This window comes from Odontomachus brunneus, unplaced genomic scaffold, assembly GCF_010583005.1.
Source record: "Odontomachus brunneus isolate Ranch 3 - 2012 unplaced genomic scaffold, Obru_v1 Obru_scaffold_051, whole genome shotgun sequence".
Classification (NCBI taxonomy): domain Eukaryota; kingdom Metazoa; phylum Arthropoda; class Insecta; order Hymenoptera; family Formicidae; genus Odontomachus; species Odontomachus brunneus.
Window position 1 is genome coordinate 1,503,877 of NW_022639501.1, and position 18,280 is coordinate 1,522,156.

The 18,280-nt window shown below is 40.6% G+C and overlaps 3 protein-coding genes and 1 non-coding gene across 28 annotated transcripts in view; 2 read left to right on the forward strand and 2 right to left on the reverse strand.

Moving 5' to 3' along the window:
* Window positions 1-4,550, forward strand: part of LOC116845398 (zinc transporter ZIP1-like) — a 52,518-nt gene extending 47,968 nt beyond the window's left edge. For all 23 annotated transcript variants that reach the window (XM_032818018.1, XM_032818026.1, XM_032818019.1 and 20 more), the window contains one exon: window positions 1,229-4,550. In XM_032818018.1, coding sequence (XP_032673909.1) covers window positions 1,229-1,527 — 299 coding nt within the window. In that variant the 3' untranslated portion in view covers window positions 1,528-4,550. The remainder of the gene's footprint in view (window positions 1-1,228) is intronic.
* A 1,543-nt stretch (window positions 4,551-6,093) lies between these two features.
* Window positions 6,094-9,220, reverse strand: LOC116845401. Its single transcript, XM_032818046.1, has 4 exons — window positions 9,084-9,220; window positions 8,067-8,285; window positions 7,515-7,637; window positions 6,094-6,987 (listed from the first exon to the last, which is right to left on the reverse strand). Exons 2-4 carry the CDS (start codon window positions 8,225-8,227, stop codon window positions 6,810-6,812), a joined length of 462 nt encoding a protein of 153 aa, XP_032673937.1. The 5' UTR covers window positions 8,228-8,285; window positions 9,084-9,220; the 3' UTR covers window positions 6,094-6,809.
* Window positions 9,221-9,490: 270 nt separating this feature from the next.
* Window positions 9,491-18,280, reverse strand: part of LOC116845397 — a 14,538-nt gene continuing 5,748 nt past the window's right edge. For 2 of the 3 annotated variants that reach the window (XM_032818014.1, XM_032818013.1), the window contains 7 exons: window positions 16,916-17,169; window positions 14,241-14,341; window positions 13,955-14,103; window positions 13,619-13,867; window positions 12,467-12,977; window positions 11,197-11,700; window positions 9,491-10,625 (listed from right to left, as the gene is read on the reverse strand). In XM_032818014.1, the coding sequence (XP_032673905.1) occupies window positions 10,176-10,625; window positions 11,197-11,700; window positions 12,467-12,977; window positions 13,619-13,867; window positions 13,955-14,103; window positions 14,241-14,341; window positions 16,916-17,000 (2,049 nt within the window). In that variant the 5' untranslated portion in view covers window positions 17,001-17,169 and the 3' untranslated portion in view covers window positions 9,491-10,175. The remainder of the gene's footprint in view (window positions 10,626-11,196; window positions 11,701-12,466; window positions 12,978-13,618; window positions 13,868-13,954; window positions 14,104-14,240; window positions 14,342-16,915; window positions 17,170-18,280) is intronic. The other variant, XM_032818015.1, reaches the window with a different exon arrangement.
* Trnaq-cug lies at window positions 9,946-10,017 on the forward strand. Its single transcript has one exon. It is a non-coding gene; the product is annotated as a tRNA-Gln (tRNA).

An 18,280-nucleotide genomic window follows, 5' to 3' on the forward strand; every position in this document is an offset into this window, starting at 1 on the left:
ATTACAATATATTTCAAGCTCACCCAAATCGGAGTTAAACACCTATGTGGGATTCCTTGTAAGAAGAACAGACAAAACAGATCGATATCGCTGTTTATAAAATCGTGATATCTTCTTCAGAAAATTCTTTATTCGATTATTTAATTGTACCGAGCACGTTGTTGTCACTAATTAAATATTTTTGATTGATGCTATTTGAGACTAATGATAGTTGGGATCATAATGCTGAACGCTACCGTAACGACGCGCTTTAAACAAACCGTCTTCTTTTTTGTAATCATTCTACATTGCCAACTCGTTATGATATCTAATGAAAGGTAATTCCTCGTCCCGATCAGCCAACACGATGATGTTAAATGACATGTTAATGATAATAATGTTAATGATATATAATTGACGTTAGGAACGTTACTAATATGTCACCCTGCTATTTGAGAAATTACCTACTGCAAATTAATCGATCAAAGTAAAGATGACGTATGTAAAGCGCGATTTTCGTGCCAAGTTGAAAGTAACACTAGAAAATCAGGAACTCTTTTGCAATTGTTTCACGCTGACAATGTTATGATATCTAATTATGAAAGCTAATTTCTCATCTCGGGATCGCAATCCAGCAAACGTAATAACGTCAAATGGCGAATTAATGACGTATAATTGACGTTAGCGACGTCTTTCGACGTCGCCTTGCTATTTGGGGAATTACCTACTGGAAATGGATAGATTAAAATAAAGTGACTTAAAACGCGATTTCCGCGTCGAGTTGAAGTCGAAAATCAGGGACTCTTTTGCAGTTATCCCACAATGACATCGACAAACTCACGATATCTAGTGAAAAGTAATTTCTCGTCTGGATAAAATTACTCACTGCAAATTGATTAATCAAATTAAACTGACACAGAGTGCAATTTCAGTACCAAGTTGAAGTCGATATGTGAAAATCGGGCTTTAGAATTTCTAATCTTTTCTCCGTGTGGCAAATGCGATCAAACGACGAGCGTCCGACAGAGACGTTCTATTACTAGTTCTCAACAATGAGCTCACGTCGATTAGAAAGGAATGCACGAGTCATTAGAAATAGATTCACTGACTCTAATCCCTTTCAATTCTACCTTTTCCATTGCATCTCGCGTCTTGCGCATAAGACGCCGCGATTGCTCTCGCCAATCTGATTTCTCTCGTTCAAGAAATCCCACAAACAATCTCACGGACGATTACCTTCTTCTTACAGCCGCTCATTCGCATTCGCATTCGCACGGTAGCCCCAGCCCCGCGTCCGACCACGGGCACGGGCACGATCATCACGACCATGACCACGACCACGAGAAGGAGCACAGGCTGGAAGATCATCCCAGCCACCGGCACTCCCACGACGAGACGACCGTCCTCGCGGGCGCGATCGACAAGGTGACCGAGAACATCGTCGAGGCCTTGTCGAGCGCCTTCACGTCGTCCACGACATCGTCGCCGACGACGCAGCAGCAGGAGGTCGTAAACGCGAACGACTCGTCGTTACATCCCTACAGTTAGGGATCGACCTGAATAACCACTTAATGACTTTCTAACGGTGCCAAGTTTCGCCAGTGCTGAGGAATCTGACGGTTGAAGGGGATCCAGCACCGGGGAAATTCGTGGGAAGTTTAAGGAACGATTGACGGTGACGATAAGGATAGCGTCTTGGCTGAAATCGACGGTCGGGTCGAAGGACGAATCGGCGTTCTGCCGATCGATCTTCACGGATCCAGCCATCGATCGGAACGTACTGTGTAATGTATGTAAGGCGAGAGACGATGTTGTTCAACGAGAGTGTCCGGGGGTGTCCGAAGCAAAACGTTATGAATTCCTTGACGATGTTGCCGATTGTTGCGACAGACGCGTGAAGAATTTCTCGCTCGAACATGCGATTTTTCAAGAGTCCTCCTCAATACACTTTCGCTCGTTCGCTTGCGTGCCAGCGAGAAAAAAAGAGTTTGCGGCGTTATTTTTTCTAACGTAAATAGATCTATCGTTTGTAATTACCATGTAAGAGAAAGAGAGAGTGCCTTCAAGTATCGATGGTCTGTGCCGAGCTGAGCCTGGACGTTCCACGGTCGAAAGTATTACGATATCGAGAAGCGTTCAGCCCACGAACGACTGTTCTCGTGATCGATGCACAATGGGCCAGACAACTCAAAATCGTGGCCAAAAACTAAGTATTGAAATAAAATTTAAATAAAAGAAACTGTTTATCATTTTGTCGATACTTCAGAGTATTTAAAAACCGACATGTATATTCATCAATTAAGATCATTGTACGGTATTCTGAACTTAGAAAACTACACAAAATCAATAAGAGGAAGTATAATACATTAACTAATGTATTTTTAAATAATTACATAATATACAGTTTTTGTTGGTATTTTTGCATTAATAAATGTTGAAACATCACTAAATAAATGAAATAGCTATAAATAAATATGTAGATTTCGTATATCTGGTATAATTTATTCATATAAATTGATATTTTGCATATATACGCATTATCGATTCTCTTTACACCTAAACTTCACACCGAAATGAAAAAAATGAGGTACCATTTTATTCGTTAGAATGTATACTTTAAGCTTGACCTGCTCACTTCTGTTCGTTTTCATCTTTTTCAAAAATATCGTCCTTAAAACGCATCCTTGCGCACTTCGTCACTTCTACTTGCATGAAGATATTCACTGCACTCACTCACTCAAGAACATGTATGAGAACATATATGAGAGAATTAGAAAATTTTAACCATTATTGTTAAAGATTCACTTTTGAACGCAAGGCGACCCAGCATCATTGCGATTTCATTGTTACCTCATTTTTATCATTTTAGTGTGAAGTTTAGATGCGGAGAGAATCGATAACGTACGTACATGAAAAATTTATTGGTGAATAAATTACACCAGATATATTAAATCTACATATTTCTTTATAGCTAATTCATTTATTTAATGATGTTTCAACATTTATTAACCACTTCGCTAGCATTGACGCATTTTTGCGTCAAATAAAGGATGCACCAAAAATGACATTAACGGACTAATGCGCACATCATTTTATTTCTTTCTCGTTAGCAAGATTTTCATCAAACTCAGTATCCAGGGGTTTTTGGGGTCGCTGATTTCGAATGTGAACTCGAAATTTGAAAATTTAAAATGGCGGAATTTATGGCGAACCAAAATGCGAAAAGTGACTTGATTTTAATATAACCTGGTATTCGGGAATTTTTGGGATCGCTGCTCTTGAATCTGAGGTTAGATTTCAAATTCAAGATGGCGGGTCCAATATGGCGGATCAAATAGAAAAGTGACTTGTTCTGGATGAAACTCGGTACTCGGAGGTTTTTAAGGTCACTGATTTCGCATCTGAAATTAGTTTTGTCAATTTGAACCTTCAAATTTTGATCTCAAATTCGTATTCAGCGACTCGAAAAGTACTTTAGTACTTTTTATAAAAATCAAGCAACATTTTGATGTCACCATTTTTGATTCAGTTGATACTGATTTTCTCTGCCAGCGAAGTGGTTAATGCAAAAATACCAACAAAAACTGTATATTAAAATTGTTTCTCAAATACTTTATTTTAAATACAACTATTTGAAATATACCTTATCTATATGCAGTCTATATTCAGTGCTGCATACGGAACAAAGTCCACCGCATTCCTTGTAACGATCGAGTTGCCTCAGGTTTTTATATGCGACATATTAGCCTTAAGAAGGTAAAAATTATAGGAAGTCCTGCTAATATCATAACAGAAAAAGTAGTGAAATAATCTTGAAGATTTGTTCCCTAGATCAATCGATTCTATAGATCCCATTGTATGTACGATGAGTACAAAGTCTCTAAGGGTCATCTTTCCTCAGGACTTATCCTCATCCCAGTCTGGATGAGGATCCTCGGTCTGAAATCACACTACATCCTCCACACGGAAGACCCTGGAAACTACAATTATCGTAGGCAAATCGCAGGTGTTTCAATGCAATAATAAATTATTTTTAATATAACTACGATTATAACTATGAATTTCTAAATTTAGATATCATATTCGTAATCAGCGATCTCAAAAACCTCCGAGTAAACCTTTATAGCCGAATCCGTCGATGTATCTCACTTTTCGCCGCCATATTGAATCCGCTATTTTGAATTTTGTAATTTTGATCAAAAATTCGTAATCAGCGACCTCAAAACCCCCCGAGTAAACATTTGTAGCCGAATCCGTCGACGTATCTTACTTTTCGCAGCCATGTTGAATCCACCATTTTGAATTTTGTAATTTGGACCACAAATTCGTAATCAGCAATCCCGAAAACCCCACGGAAACCCCCGCGTCAAACTTTATAGTCCAATCATTTGATGTTTCGAATTTTGGCCACGATTTCAGGTCGCCTGGCGATGGCGTGAGAAACGCGGACGCTCAGCATGTAACACAGGAACGAATCTGTAAACTTACCGAGAAAATACTCGAATCCAAATTTAATCTACATGCGCCGCGCGTTTTAATGGTTATTTTAATAAATTATTATCACGGGGATATATTTTTTAACACGCATTCTACTTCCTAACCTTTGCTACGGAAATGACGATAAATCTCTCGTGTCGTGTGATTTGTGCGTTATTTCAACATTACGTGTTCTCACAATAAGTGTTTGTTTTTCATAAGAGAATAATAGTAATAATTAGAATATTTCTCAAACGCATTCTCTTTAAAACAGGTCCACGTATGTGCTTTCAGAGCAATCCGAAAGGGATTTCTGTGTTCTTCCTTCCAGATTGAGGAAAGAGCTTATTGAATTTACGGACTAGGAAGGCACGTATATATTATTCTTGACGCAAATCAATTACCAATCGATCGTGATAAATAATTCGCGCGACGTGTCTCTCGGGAACTTCTCTCCGAATCAGAAATATACGTTTTCATCGAATGGCGTCGAGAGCGCCTGTCGTTGGAAAGTTCGACGTGCCACACTACCCGTGATGTACCGAAACAATGGTGACCGCGCTAAGGCACTGCGAGGCATGCTATTACTGTGCAGCAGTCGATCGATGACCGCATATCTTTGAAATACCAGAGTTCTCTCCAATCGATTTTCCTTCCATTTCTCCTCGATGAAAATACCATGATCGTCATTTACGATCCATTCCTGCGCATTTCGACAGATTCTCGAATTGCAATTTGCTAAAATGAAATCCGTCATTGGAGTTATACAAAATGAATTTGCATTTTCGAAGTTTCATTTCATCACGACGAATCGCGGTCGCTTTACGACTCATCGGCAATACCTCGGAATTTTTATTAGGGAAATACTCATTCAAAGTGCACGTATCTTACTTGCAAATAAAAGACGCGTGGGTGGTTCTGGAAGACACCGTGTATAAAGGCTTCTATGATATGTTTCCGACTCCCGACGTACGCTCTCTCAACGAGATAAATTATCGTATAATTTCAGCGGTTATGGCGACGCATCGACAACAATGTTGTGTACAGGATAAGACATCAAGGTCCGGACTTCCTATCAATCGCGCTTAATTGCGACTAATTTCAGGATGCAGTCGGCGAGCGTAAACGTTGCGCGTCGCACGTACGCGACTCAGAAAAAACTGAAAGTCCCACTGTCCCTTTCCTCGGTTCTTCTTTCACTATTATTGCACGTACAATAATGGACGCTGCAAGTTGTCATTCTCTTGTATTATACGCCGCAATCGACTATAATGGTGGCGAGATCAGCCGGTGCTCGCGTCAAGTATCAGCAGCGAGTCGTCTGTTTATTTTGCTCTGCTCGCACAAGTCCCTCTTATCTGAATCGCTATTTACCTTAATCGCACGAGGGTGCAACAGTACGCATAAATAAACGATAATAGGTTGAAGAAACAAACGCGCGTCTCGGTAACAAGCGGAAAGTGGTAGAAGGGGACCAAGCTGTGGTTCGCATTCCACTACGAGATGTCTCGCTTATTCTTGACTTTCTATCTCTCTCTACTCTTACGTTTCCAGTTTTCTTTTCTCCAAATAATGGAAATAAAACACATGGATGTCGACGGATATGTGTTGGACAGGTAAAGGAATTCATGTTTCAGCTTTTTTTGTTCCTTTTGCCGTGCCGTACGAATTGTACGATTCGCACGTGTATATTTACGGTTGTGATGTTTATCTACATGACGACGCATGGTCTGGCATCCTGTACGAATGCTATACAGCTTACAAAACAGCTTAAAATATACGACGCACGTATCCTCCGGCTTCCTAAGCGCGCCGACGCTATCGTGGATTTGTCTAAGTTTTCAGAACGTGCACTTTTTATCTGGTGTAATAAAGGACTTTTATCAAGTGCCAATAACAACGTTGCACGAGTGGTGAACGATATCGAGACGACAGAACGTTTAAGAATATTCATCAAAAATGGTAAAAAACAATTTTCAATGCAAAAATCTTCGATAGCAAATTTTGCGCGACATGACAATTTAAGTTTTGATTGTTATATTGATTGCTTAATATTTCTGTGGTTTTGTACTCAAGAAATCTTATGCATAGATACGAGATTACTGATTCGGGCATAGCGTTAACTGTGTTACACATAATACATTCTCAAAGATGTCTTGTCGCGAAAAAGGAAAAAGAATCGAATGAAATGTATCAATACGATATTTATATCTCATCTTGTTTTGCAAGTTACGACTTCTGCCCTGTTACGATTCTCTTCGGTGAAGTTATTCAGTAGTTGTGGTTTCGATCATAATGTATAAAAAGAAACAATGAAACAGAAGCAAAGAAAAACAAATACATAGTAAAGCAGCCTACTTTTTAGCTATCTGTCCATCCACAAACTGAAGATAGCTCGAACTAACTTTCATGAGCGTCAGTCCCGTGCCGACACCAGCTACTGTGCAGAGGGCTGGATTCGGTGGTATTATGGCTCGAAGTACTGCCCATATTAAGACCGATCCAAAGCTCAGCAATACTGCACCAGTGCCACTGAACAACAAATTCAATACATAATAGATCAAGGTATGTTGTTAGGAACAGGTAAATATTTAGGAAATGTTACACTCCACTGAATCATCACAATTTGAGATACATGGTAGAGTAAATAACTAAAGGTAGTTCCTAGCAAAAACCAAGTGCAGCTTCACAACATTGCTTGTCAAGATATAAGGTAAATTTTTAAATTTTGACGCTTTTTTGCAATACATTATGAGTTAATGTTGTAAATAATACAAAGTCCATATATGTGTATTCATTTATAACATCTTTTATTGTATATATTAACTTTCACACTTTTTGCAATAGCTTGTGATATCTAGGAAAATAAACAAAAAAATATTAAATTTTGTCATATTCTGATAATTAATACCATCTCTCACACTTAGTTTTTCCTGAAAACCAATTTAAACTATCTTTCTCGCACTCTATATTTCAAAAGAATTGGTGAAGTAACTTTTGCTGAATTCTTATTCATGTGTATTTATAGGTACATACTCTACTGATATAAGAATTCTCACCTGTATAGGATTCTCATATGGTTTGGTGCGCTCTTCATGTGCTCACGTGTGTAAATATATGATCCAACGCCAAACAAGGTACTGGCCAGTAAGAAATTCGTAACATTCTTTGTTTGAAATACTCTAAATAGAAAATCAGAATTATTTCTTTGTTCTTCTCTATCTCCACGAATTACATATTACCAACAATACAATTAAGTTGCATCAGATGGCATGAAAATTTCAACTTGTCTCTCTTGCAACTGAATCCTTACAGACACACGAATCTTTTCGAAACTTTGTATCCTTGGTCTTTATACATATTATTTATATCTCTTTGCATCGTGCCAGAGAACAGAAATATCATCGATCGGAAACAAAGATACAAAGTCTATTTAATCGTGTGAAGATTATGGTAATAGCTCAGTCTCCTAACCTACAACCTACAACATGAAAAATCTTCCGCTCGCGGAGTTACGTAAGAATTCAGTCACTGGAGACATCATTGAAGGTTAATATCTGCATACAGATCCACTGTGTGTTAACGGGAGAAACTCTGTCGTGACTACTCACTTGACGAGACTAGGATTCATGACATCGATGGACATCGCGGTGTAAGAGACCGCTCCGAATGCCGGCGCGTAGAATTTTGCGAGGCTGCATTTCGTGACAGGCCGCAGACCGAGCTTCTGCAAAAATGTGCCGGCACTACAACCGTTTCCTGAACCGGCCATCTTCGTCGTCTCGTGTCTCGCGTGAAATAGCCTTGCGTTCACGACGACCGTAGTGCACCTACGGTAAAAGTGCGACTTTAGAGATGGGTGAAGCGCGATCGATGAATCGATGCTCGATTCTCTCTGGATCAAGGATCGATTATCTTCTCGATACGTTCAAATGCGATTAGCCTTTGCGCGCGGTGTGGGTGGTTGTTTACATATACGTATGTGTAAATAACTTTTTAATTAAATGTAACAAATCTCATGAATAAACTTCCTAGACACACATACACACATACATATGTGGCGTCAGCATGAATTACATGTAATCAATAAGTTTGTTCTTTGTAGCTGAACTAGTGCACCTTCGCAATTTAAAAGGAGATAGATATACTTCTTATAGATAGATAACTGTGGCTTGGTGTGAAAAAAGAGAAAGAGAACAAGTACAAGCTAGTGCAGACAGTTCAGTTACAAACAGACTACAAGTGACAGAAAGGTTACGACACTTTTCGCAACATAATCGTACATCCACTCAGCACAGTGCAAACTACTAAAAGATATCTTGAAGGCATATTTTGGACATCCTTAAGACATCTTTTAGTAGTTTGTACCGTCAGGGCAATAAGAGAAAAAAATTTGTTTTTAATAAATCTTATAGGCTCTTACTATGAAGCCTCTTTTATGGATAAAAATGTTTTTAAATGTGACTGAAAGGCAATTAGAAGGCTTACAAGTCACATTTGAAGACTTTTTTACTGAGATAAAAGAAAATTCAATATAAGGGTCATAGAAGATAATTTTTTATGCTTCTTAGGAAAGAAAATTTTCCTTTATTAGGTACATACACACATACATGCTTCCTTTGTATTACCTCGAAGTCTGTCCTGTTGGAACTTCCACTTCGCAGTGATGAGTATTCAATTAATCGTCAGATCACAGGAATTCGTATTTCTCGTTGATAAAGAAAGACAAAGGTTTATCCTATCCACTTTGTTCGGTCGTGTTTCTAAAGATGAATAATTTTTACAGCCAGTTGTTAAGATACGCTACTAGACAATGAAGATTTGCGCGACTAATGAGCTGCCTGGCGCCATCTGATGACGTGGTGGGAGAACTATTACGCGATTAGACCACGTAAAATATGACCGATTAGAATCGTTACTTTTATTAGTTTTAAAATAATCGATAGTAATTAAAAGCATAGGAGTATTGAAAGGGTGAGTATTACGTTTAGCATCAATTATTAATATTATTGATTACAATAATTTCATCATCAAATCCTTATTTTACGTGTACTTTATTGCGGAATTTATTATTTCGTGTATTACGTATAAAAATTTAATCCTAAGGTATACATGGTTGCATATATACATTATTTTTCATTTAGAAAGGATGAGACTTTTGTCACGATATGTCGAAATGATGTTAAATCATCATATTGATCTTTATATCAAAATCGATCTCCATCATGAGATTTGGCGACGCAATCGTATACACAATTTCCCAGGTAGAACACAGTCATATAAAAGTCAAAATGACGTCAAATGATATAAAAGTGACGTCATTTTGATGTCAAACGATACCATTTTCATGATAATTTTATGATAATGATGTCAAAATGATATCGTCTTGATATTAAAATGATTTTGTGTTTTACCTGGGTCTCTCCAACACCTCGCGTATCGTTCGCGCATTTCAATGTGTCCTCGAATGTTTCATAGAAAAATCGTCAAGGTCCCATGGTGTAATGGTTAGCACTCTGGACTCTGAATCCAGCGATCCGAGTTCAAGTCTCGGTGGGACCTCGTTTTATTTTTACCTGTTTTTTTTTGCATGTCGCAAATCGTTGCCACGCCAGAGTACTCGTTCCTCTCGTCTCGAATGAAACCCTGAGATCGTTTTGCTGTTTTCAATTCCATTGTCATAACGACGAGAGAGTTGCCGAAGGCAGAGTGTGCTAGCTTTATTGTTTTGCATTTTGCAAGAGTTTCTTTTCGGAGGATCTGATCTTCAAAAATTTTGCGATCAGGGCGACTATCGTGACGATCGCCCCCAAGAAGGACACAATACCGAGGATCACCAGTACCACGAACCAATTCTTAAAGGTGCCCATTCTGTTGTCGAAGTTGCAGTTGCAGTTGTCGGTGTCGTTGAGATTCAGAACCGACAGGTTGACTGGTCGCAGAGAGATCGACTTGTATTTACCGTGGGCACGTTTCGTGGTGACATTCTGCTCCTTCCTGACGAATCTGTAGGATATAGCGTAGGTGAATCCCTGACCATCGTAGGACCCTTTGGCGCTGTAGTACTGGATCAATAATTCGTTTCCGCTAGACGTCAAAGGTACTTGAATATTGTTGATGTCCCAATGAGACGCGTCGCAGTAGGACCACATCAAGAAGCTGCCGTTTACCTGTGAATTATCGTCGATTTTATAAGCATTTTCTTTCTTTCTTCCTCTCTCTCCCTCTCTTTTGCTACTTATCAATTACTCGTCGATTAAAACCGAAATGGTTTGATGACGTCAGAAGCGAGAAAATACACGCTAAAAATTCTTACAAAATACATTGAAATGAAAAGATATCCATAGAATGACACTTGTAATCAATCAAGTAGACTTGTTAAATAGCCTGCTAACACTTTCCTTTTGTTTGACCCATCAGTAAATAATTATAAAATTAATGTGACATGTGACCTTCCTCTTCAACCTATCTTCTCTTATGATTTTGTTATGTTAAATTTACAGCCATTTATTGATTCTTAGAGTAAAAGGAAAAAGTGCGGACTATTTTTACAAATTTGCTCGATCGAGCGCAAGTATCTTTTGGTGAACATACAATTTTATTTCAATGTGCAAGAATTTGCAAGAATCTGTAACGTGTGTATTTTCTCGTTCTTCTGACGTCATGAATTAAGACAGCCGCGGCGAGAAGCCAGGAGCTTTAAAGCGTAACAGAATCGATCGAAATAGTCGAGTTAATTACCTGCGCGCCATTATAAACAGCGATCTCGTTGCCGGGACAATAATTCAGGCTGAAGTTCCGCCTAATATCAGTCGGTTTCTCCTGCATGAATTCGTTTCTGAGGATTTTTATATGAATAGACACCTTCTCCATGATTCTGCCGAGGAACTTGTAAGTACACACAGTATTGGGCGGATACCAGCTCCGTAGGGATTTAATGTTCTCTCTGATCCGCTCCGAACTCCTGTACACGAATTCGCAATTCGCGTGTCTCGCTTCTGAGACCCGTTCCTCCAGCAGAGTCACTTGAAAGCCGTCGTGCATCACCGTGCCGTCTTGCCGAGAGAAAAATTCCAGTATCACGTTCTTCCCGCGCGAGAAGATACGCGGCACTCGACCGACGCCGCAAAACTTCTGAATCTCGAACACCTTGCCGTTCACGTTTTCCAATAGCGCGAGATAGTCGCCGTCACACGTGACGTTTATCGACGAACGACTTTCATTGAGGTATTTCTGCTCCGGCACCTTGTGGGGAATACATCAATTAGAAACTAATGGAACACGTATTCCTTAACTCTTAGAAATATCAATTAAAGTCAATAATCTCAATTAAATCAGTAATCTCAACGACTTTAACACTAGTAGCGTCGCATACGTGTGACAGTTATAGTTTTATTATATACTACAGCTATTATTCTCTACAACTGAAGTTATAGCTTTCTGCTACAGCTTTCCACTACAGTTATGTTTTCACGCACTGAGAGAAAAAATGTGTAAAAAATAAAAAAAAAATATTTATTCGATGGATGCACTATAACAACATATTTATTTATAAACCTAAATTCTTTTATTTAAATAGAATAAACAATCGCTCTCTGAAAAGCTAAGGTTTTAAGAATATGTATATTTTCTTATTAAAAAGAAATATTTTATATACATATTAATACAAGTAAAAACATTATTATAGTGTCCATAGAATAAATATCTTTTATTTCCTAAATATTCTCTCTTTCTCTGTGCATTCTAAATCTGTTTTGCACAATTATATGAAAAATAAATACTGATCTGTAGAGAGGCATTCCTTCCCCAGTGAACTATGGAACGCGTTAGCTATGTAACAATAATCTGAATAATGCTCACGAGATACCAACGACAGCGATAACTACGATCATAATTATAACTACCGTATCTCTATTTAAAGAGATGTATTTATCTCACATTCTGTGAGTGCAAGAGCGTAGATTCGCTCTAATCCACTTATATCTTATATCTACTTGAACAACTTACGTACCATCGCACTAGCGAACGTTTCATCCCGCCTTCCAAAGTCGCCACTGAGATAACGGCTCGGCGGAACCCTCCGCTGGTCCTTCCTCGTAATTTTCGAGCGCATCGATTTAAGCTTCGGCTCGTGCCGCGACTCGCCCGCGTCAAATTTATTCGGCGGCTCTTTGCGGTATTGCTTTCCCCTACGCCGTGCCGCCTTCTTCACGTAATGTCTCTGCTTCATTAATCGTTCGCTCGTTTCCTCGCTTCTCAACTGCGTCGCGGGAATCTGGCCATTGTTGTTCCTCGGCCAATTGTCCTCGATTCCGATAACAGATTCATCCCTCGCTTCGACGCGATCCCGATCCCTCGCGACTCTTTCGGTCGAGGACGTTTGACCCTTAGGCTCAAGCGAGTCCTCGCAGTTCTCTATCTGACAGCCCTCTTGGTCGGTGTAGTTCATTAAGTCGAACAGGTCTTCCGGTTGACCGCCTATTCTGAAGCGACCGGCGCTCGACTCGAGAGCGATTCTGCATCTGGAAATCCGGAAACAATCGGCCGTTCAATATTCAATATTCCAGTCGCGGTCGCGAACTGTAATTCGGTGGAGATATTTAAAACAGAGGAGATATTTAAAACTGAGATGGTCTGATGCAACGGGCAAGTTAGCTGTGCATTTTATTTATTGTGGAGAAAGAAATACTGAATACGTAAGTCGTAAAATTATCGCTTTTTCTCGTATAAATTCTCTTCGACTTTATCGTGATTTTTAACGGTGCAGGAATAGAGACAATAGATTTTATCATATGAAAGAAACTTTGATGAGAAACATAGCAAATAATAGACCTTAGTTTTTGAAGTGAAAGCACATATGAAACGGAAGAATAATAAATTAAGATATATCGATATGTTCAAAATATTCGATATGTTTCTCGATTGTAGAATTCCAAAGCAATTTTCATTATGCAATTCTTTCCGCGCGTATCATCTTTGTACAATCAATTCATACGTAGACATAACAATAAGTTATCTGAACAATTCTAACACTGAGATTCTGAGAAGTATGCCAACTTGCCCCGAGATCTAAACCGCGATTCGGATGTCAACCTCGCCTCGTCTTATATTAGTGACTCGCGTGATTCCACCTTTGACACTTGACTCGGAGAAGATCGCTCACCTAATCCCGCGTGGATACACACTGGGATAACCCGGCGAGGTCAATCTGCAGGAGCGCCGCTCATTGCGCATTGTACATTCGACAAGACATGTGGGTGACGAGGACGCGGAGTAGCCGCGGTGACGCTCCACCGCCAAGCGCACCGGCAGGATGGAGAATTGGGCGGAAAAGATGACCGGGTTTTTCGAGGCGAACTGCTCATCCGAGGATAGAGTGATCGTGAGATCAGGACCACGTCGCAGAAATAGCCTGCCAGGTGGAAAATAGATGAAATTTTAATAACTGTGATCTAAAAAACCAATCAACCAGTTACACCGTCTATTAAAAGATACATGCCTTGTGGTATTTCCAGTCACATGACCACAATATCGACCCGTCTCGTCGTCAGAATCGCCCAGGCTGTCTGAGAACTGAAAATACGCTCCCTCGCATCGGGCCTCTTTCAAAAAGCCTACCTGCAATCTTCTAACTTTCACCTCGATCACCTGCAGAGAAATAGCCAAGTATTACAATCTCTTATTCCAGACCTTACATCGTGCTTTCCCACTTCCTTCTTCCTTGACCTCTTTTTATATTTTTTATAGAATTCATCGGTACAAGAAGGTAATCGATAGACGTTAACCTGCGGATCCCTGAGCGGTGCCCTGATTCGCACGATGCATCGACCCATTCGTCCCGTCCAGCGTATCCAACCGACCGAATTTCTGATGGTGCGATTGCATCCTGCGAATAATACGAAGGGCGTGTCGTTTAAATGGGAAAAACGGAGTACACCGCAGCGCGCGTAACTCACATTTAAAATGAAACTCACGTAATACACAAACAGAGTAATAATGAGAAAACTTTCATTTCAATCAGTCAGTTTGCTCGAAAAACAGTAAACGTGTACATGTGCGAAACGCGATACGCATACGTATGTATAAATATGTGCGTGTGTGATGCGCGCGCATGTGTGCGTCAGTTATATAATTACATCCCTTATTTCCCTCTATCCTAACGAAGCCAAAGTAATACGCATAAATAACACAGCGCGGTGGAAGAGAGGAAGAGAGGGAGAGAGGGAGAGAGGGAGTGAGGAAGAGAGGAAGTGAGGAAGAGAGATGGATAATATTTTGATAAGATGAAATTCACATTAACGTCCAGCTATCGCGATGGTCTTCCGTTCGGCGCCACCCTCATCCGCAGCCCTTCCGTAAAAGCCCCTTGGGGGCAACTCGATCTCGGCATCGATCTCGCTGAAATTATTTCGCAGTAAAGGACAAGACATTGCGAGAAATCGTTACGGGAACGCCGACGGTATTCCCGATGAAAACACGACCTTATTTATTCAACGACCCTCGACTGCGCGCAGTCTAATGAAATTACTCAGAGTTTACCGGCTAATTAATTGCCATTGATGTTGGCAATCTCACTGAAATGAAGCGCCGTTTGCCAATGCTGTGTCTCTCGTCTCCTTGTGCCGCACCGTGCCGCTCCCGCTTCTCGACTCAGTTATATTTATCATCTCACAATCTTGTTGTGCGTGCGTAAGTGCGTGTGCGTATCGCGGATACCGCAAACGTACGTGCAATTGCGATGATTCGATTGGCCGATCGACGTCGTTCGGCAATGTACCTGTATATATACCTCTCGCCGCTCTTTTCCAACTCACATTTTGCTCGATCAAGACGGAAGTTTATCTTGCAAACTGTGAAAGTGTTCTCTCGCGAGAGACCGACGTGACGCACGTTACATTCCACTTATTATTATTAATTTTCATCTTATCGACTCGCCTCCTGAGCGAAAATTAATGATCAACAGAATATAACGTTGCGTTCAATTTATTCTTAATTCTCTATCAATTCCCAAACGAAGATCTTTAGCTTTATTCTTGAATTTTATTTTCTTAAACCCTTATACTGAGAAAAAATATCTAAAAAGTAAGAAATATTGGGACGTACTAATGACATGTTTACTTAATTTACTGAATCTAAATTCTTTTCTTTAAACGGAATAAACAATTTGAAATAAATGAAAAGCTTTTATGAAAAGCTTTCATGAAAAGTTGAGATCCCAAGAAAATGTGTATTTTCTCGTTTGAAAAATATTTCATGTCAGTATAAGTAAATGTATTATCAGTATTCATCGAATAAGTTTGTGTGTGTATCAGTACTCAATATTTTTTATTTCCTAGATATTTCCTCTCTCAGTGTATGCAACTAATTTGGATATATTTCGCTACATCACTTTTATATTACACGCAAATCAATCAGGCTTGAATATTAGAATTACGACATTGCGAGTATATGTATGTTCAACATCTACCGTCTAATAGACGACAACTGCGGGCCATACGTATCAGGCGACGTGACAACGCATACGATTAATTACATCGAGTATCCTCGGTTGGTCGCTTTCGCACGTATAACAATTTTCTCGTTACGATGGGTATGAATAGTCATAAACTCGCGACTCCTTCAATTGTATCAGTGTTACATGACAAGAGCAACGTTGCGCGGGGCACTTGCTCTCATTTTATTATCGGGTAAAGTAAAAGCACCAACGCCCGAACATGTATCTAATCCTGGACACTCTGTTTTGGTCTTTAGATATAAAGAAGCTTTCAACATAAAATACTATACAAATACTGAGTATAAATACTAAATATATTCTATGCTGAAAGTTATATAAGTAAGTAAATATTCGTATTTAAGGACCAAAACAATAAGAATGCCCAGGATTAGATACATGTCCGGGATCTTCATCTTATGGGAAAGTGCTCTTGCACCGGATAAGAAACGTGCCACGTCTCTTGAGGCGCTCGGCTTGATTTTATTATCGCCGTAACAGCGCGACGTACGCGTTGTGTTCGCGCTATTTCACGAGTTTGACTTCAGTCCCGCGCGTTTAATTCCGCTCGCTCGACACGAAACTCGTTGGCGATTTTATCGTTGAACAACGTAGCCCTACGCAATTCTACGCGAGTGTTGTTCCGTTACGAGGCAGATTAGCAGCCTTTCCCGATGGAGTTTTACCCTCCTCTGCGCGAGTCCCGTGCTTCATTAAGCTACGCGATCTCGTCCTCGTCGAAGCTTCCATCCGGACTGTCTTCAATCAAATTATCCGCGAGTCATCAACGATTCGAATGGAGAGATTCGCGAGAATAAGCACGATATCGATTGCCGAAATAATGCGCTTCCCCGACAGCATCCGCCTGCTCGTCGAGAGGCGGTAATAAATACGCTCATCCGAGCCTGATCAACTCGTCTCGTCAATAGTGCGCTAATTAACACAGAAATGTAAGTCGTCGGCACACACCTCTGATGTCGGCGGAAGCCCACGAAGGATCATCAAGTGGCAGGATCAGCAGGGAGAGCAGGTAGAGAGCGGCTTCCGATCTCATCTTCGCCGCGAAGCACGGCGGCTTCCTTCACCCTGCTTCACGTTCTCTCTCTGTGTCGCTTCGTCTTCCGGTTTCGCTCATTTTCCGCTCTTCATCGTGAAGACCGCTCACCCTTGACGAAGGCGACGAGAAGGCAGCCGAGACTGAAGGAGAGAGGAGCGCTTATCATCTGCGAGATAAAAGACATCGACGTTGGAACTTCTTTCTCTCTTTCTTCTTCACGAGATTGCGATAACACGACGATCTTTAACTCGTTATTTATCTTCTTTCCGACATAAGTGTGTATACATATCTAATAACGCGTATGCACGCGACGAAATTGAAATAGTGTCGCAGAGGCAATGCCCGTTCCCGATGATGAAGAATCCGTAGCTTCGCCAAGCGACTCCCCCTGCTAATCCCTGATTCGTCTTTCTTTAAGTCGCTCATACGTCCCTTCGAGATGCCTTCCACGTATCGCGCGCTTCTCACGGACACGAGACGGACAAACGGCGCAAAAATAAAAGGCGGGATAAAGTTGAAGGATGCCGGATAAACGGAGAAAGGGCCAAGGATATACATGTAAGCCGGCGAGCTTGCAACTCCGGGGCCGTAACGAAAAATTCCAAAGTTCCTGGAGCCGTCTCGGGGAGACAGGTCACGGCCGGTGATCCCTTCGAAGAAACGGCGTCGGTCTCTAAGAACTTTTCGCGATCTCCCCCGATGGGATAACGGCGCGGTCGAACTCCTCCGACGAAAAAAAACAAAGGATAATCGGGACTTTTTATTCCGGAGGCCGAAAAGTCCGGAATTAAAGGGTCCTTCGACTATCTCCTTCCAGTGGAAGAACCACGCGTGTGATAACGAGCGATGCGTGACTATTGGAGGATAGAAAGAGAGAAAGAGAGAAAGAGAGAAAGAATTACGGAGAGAGTGAGGAGAAGTGAGAGCATCGATATGTCGTTAATTTTAGTTCGCTTATAATAATATAGGAGGGAGATATATGATATCCTTTGATTAATTTCTCACAAACTCCATCAGAATTTTACTTTCAATTTTAATTAGAGCGCAACGACGAGCAATAAAAATGTGTGATTAGCGGGCGCCGCCCCAGTCGCATTTTCACATCGAGATTCCATATGAAATGAAATTGAATCGATTCCACATCTATCGAGAACTCGGTTGCTTTAAGAGACGACTCTCCAGAGAGCAGGAAGACCTCAAGATTTTCTGGAAAGTGCGCTCCTCTCTCTCTCTTCCCCTCTCTCTCTCTCTCTCTCTCTCTCTCTCTCTCTCTCTCT

Bases quoted from the DNA above. Each gene is read 5' to 3' on its own strand.
- LOC116845401 (XM_032818046.1), bottom strand. From the start codon at position 8,227: ATGGCCGGTTCAGGAAACGGTTGTAGTGCCGGCACATTTTTGCAGAAG. The intron at 7,638-8,066 runs GTGAGTAGTCAC...TTTTCTATTTAG, and splicing joins ATGAATCCTAGTCTCGTCAA to AGTATTTCAAACAAAGAATG. The intron at 6,988-7,514 runs GTGAGAATTCTT...TTTGTTGTTCAG, and splicing joins CATATGAGAATCCTATACAG to TGGCACTGGTGCAGTATTGC.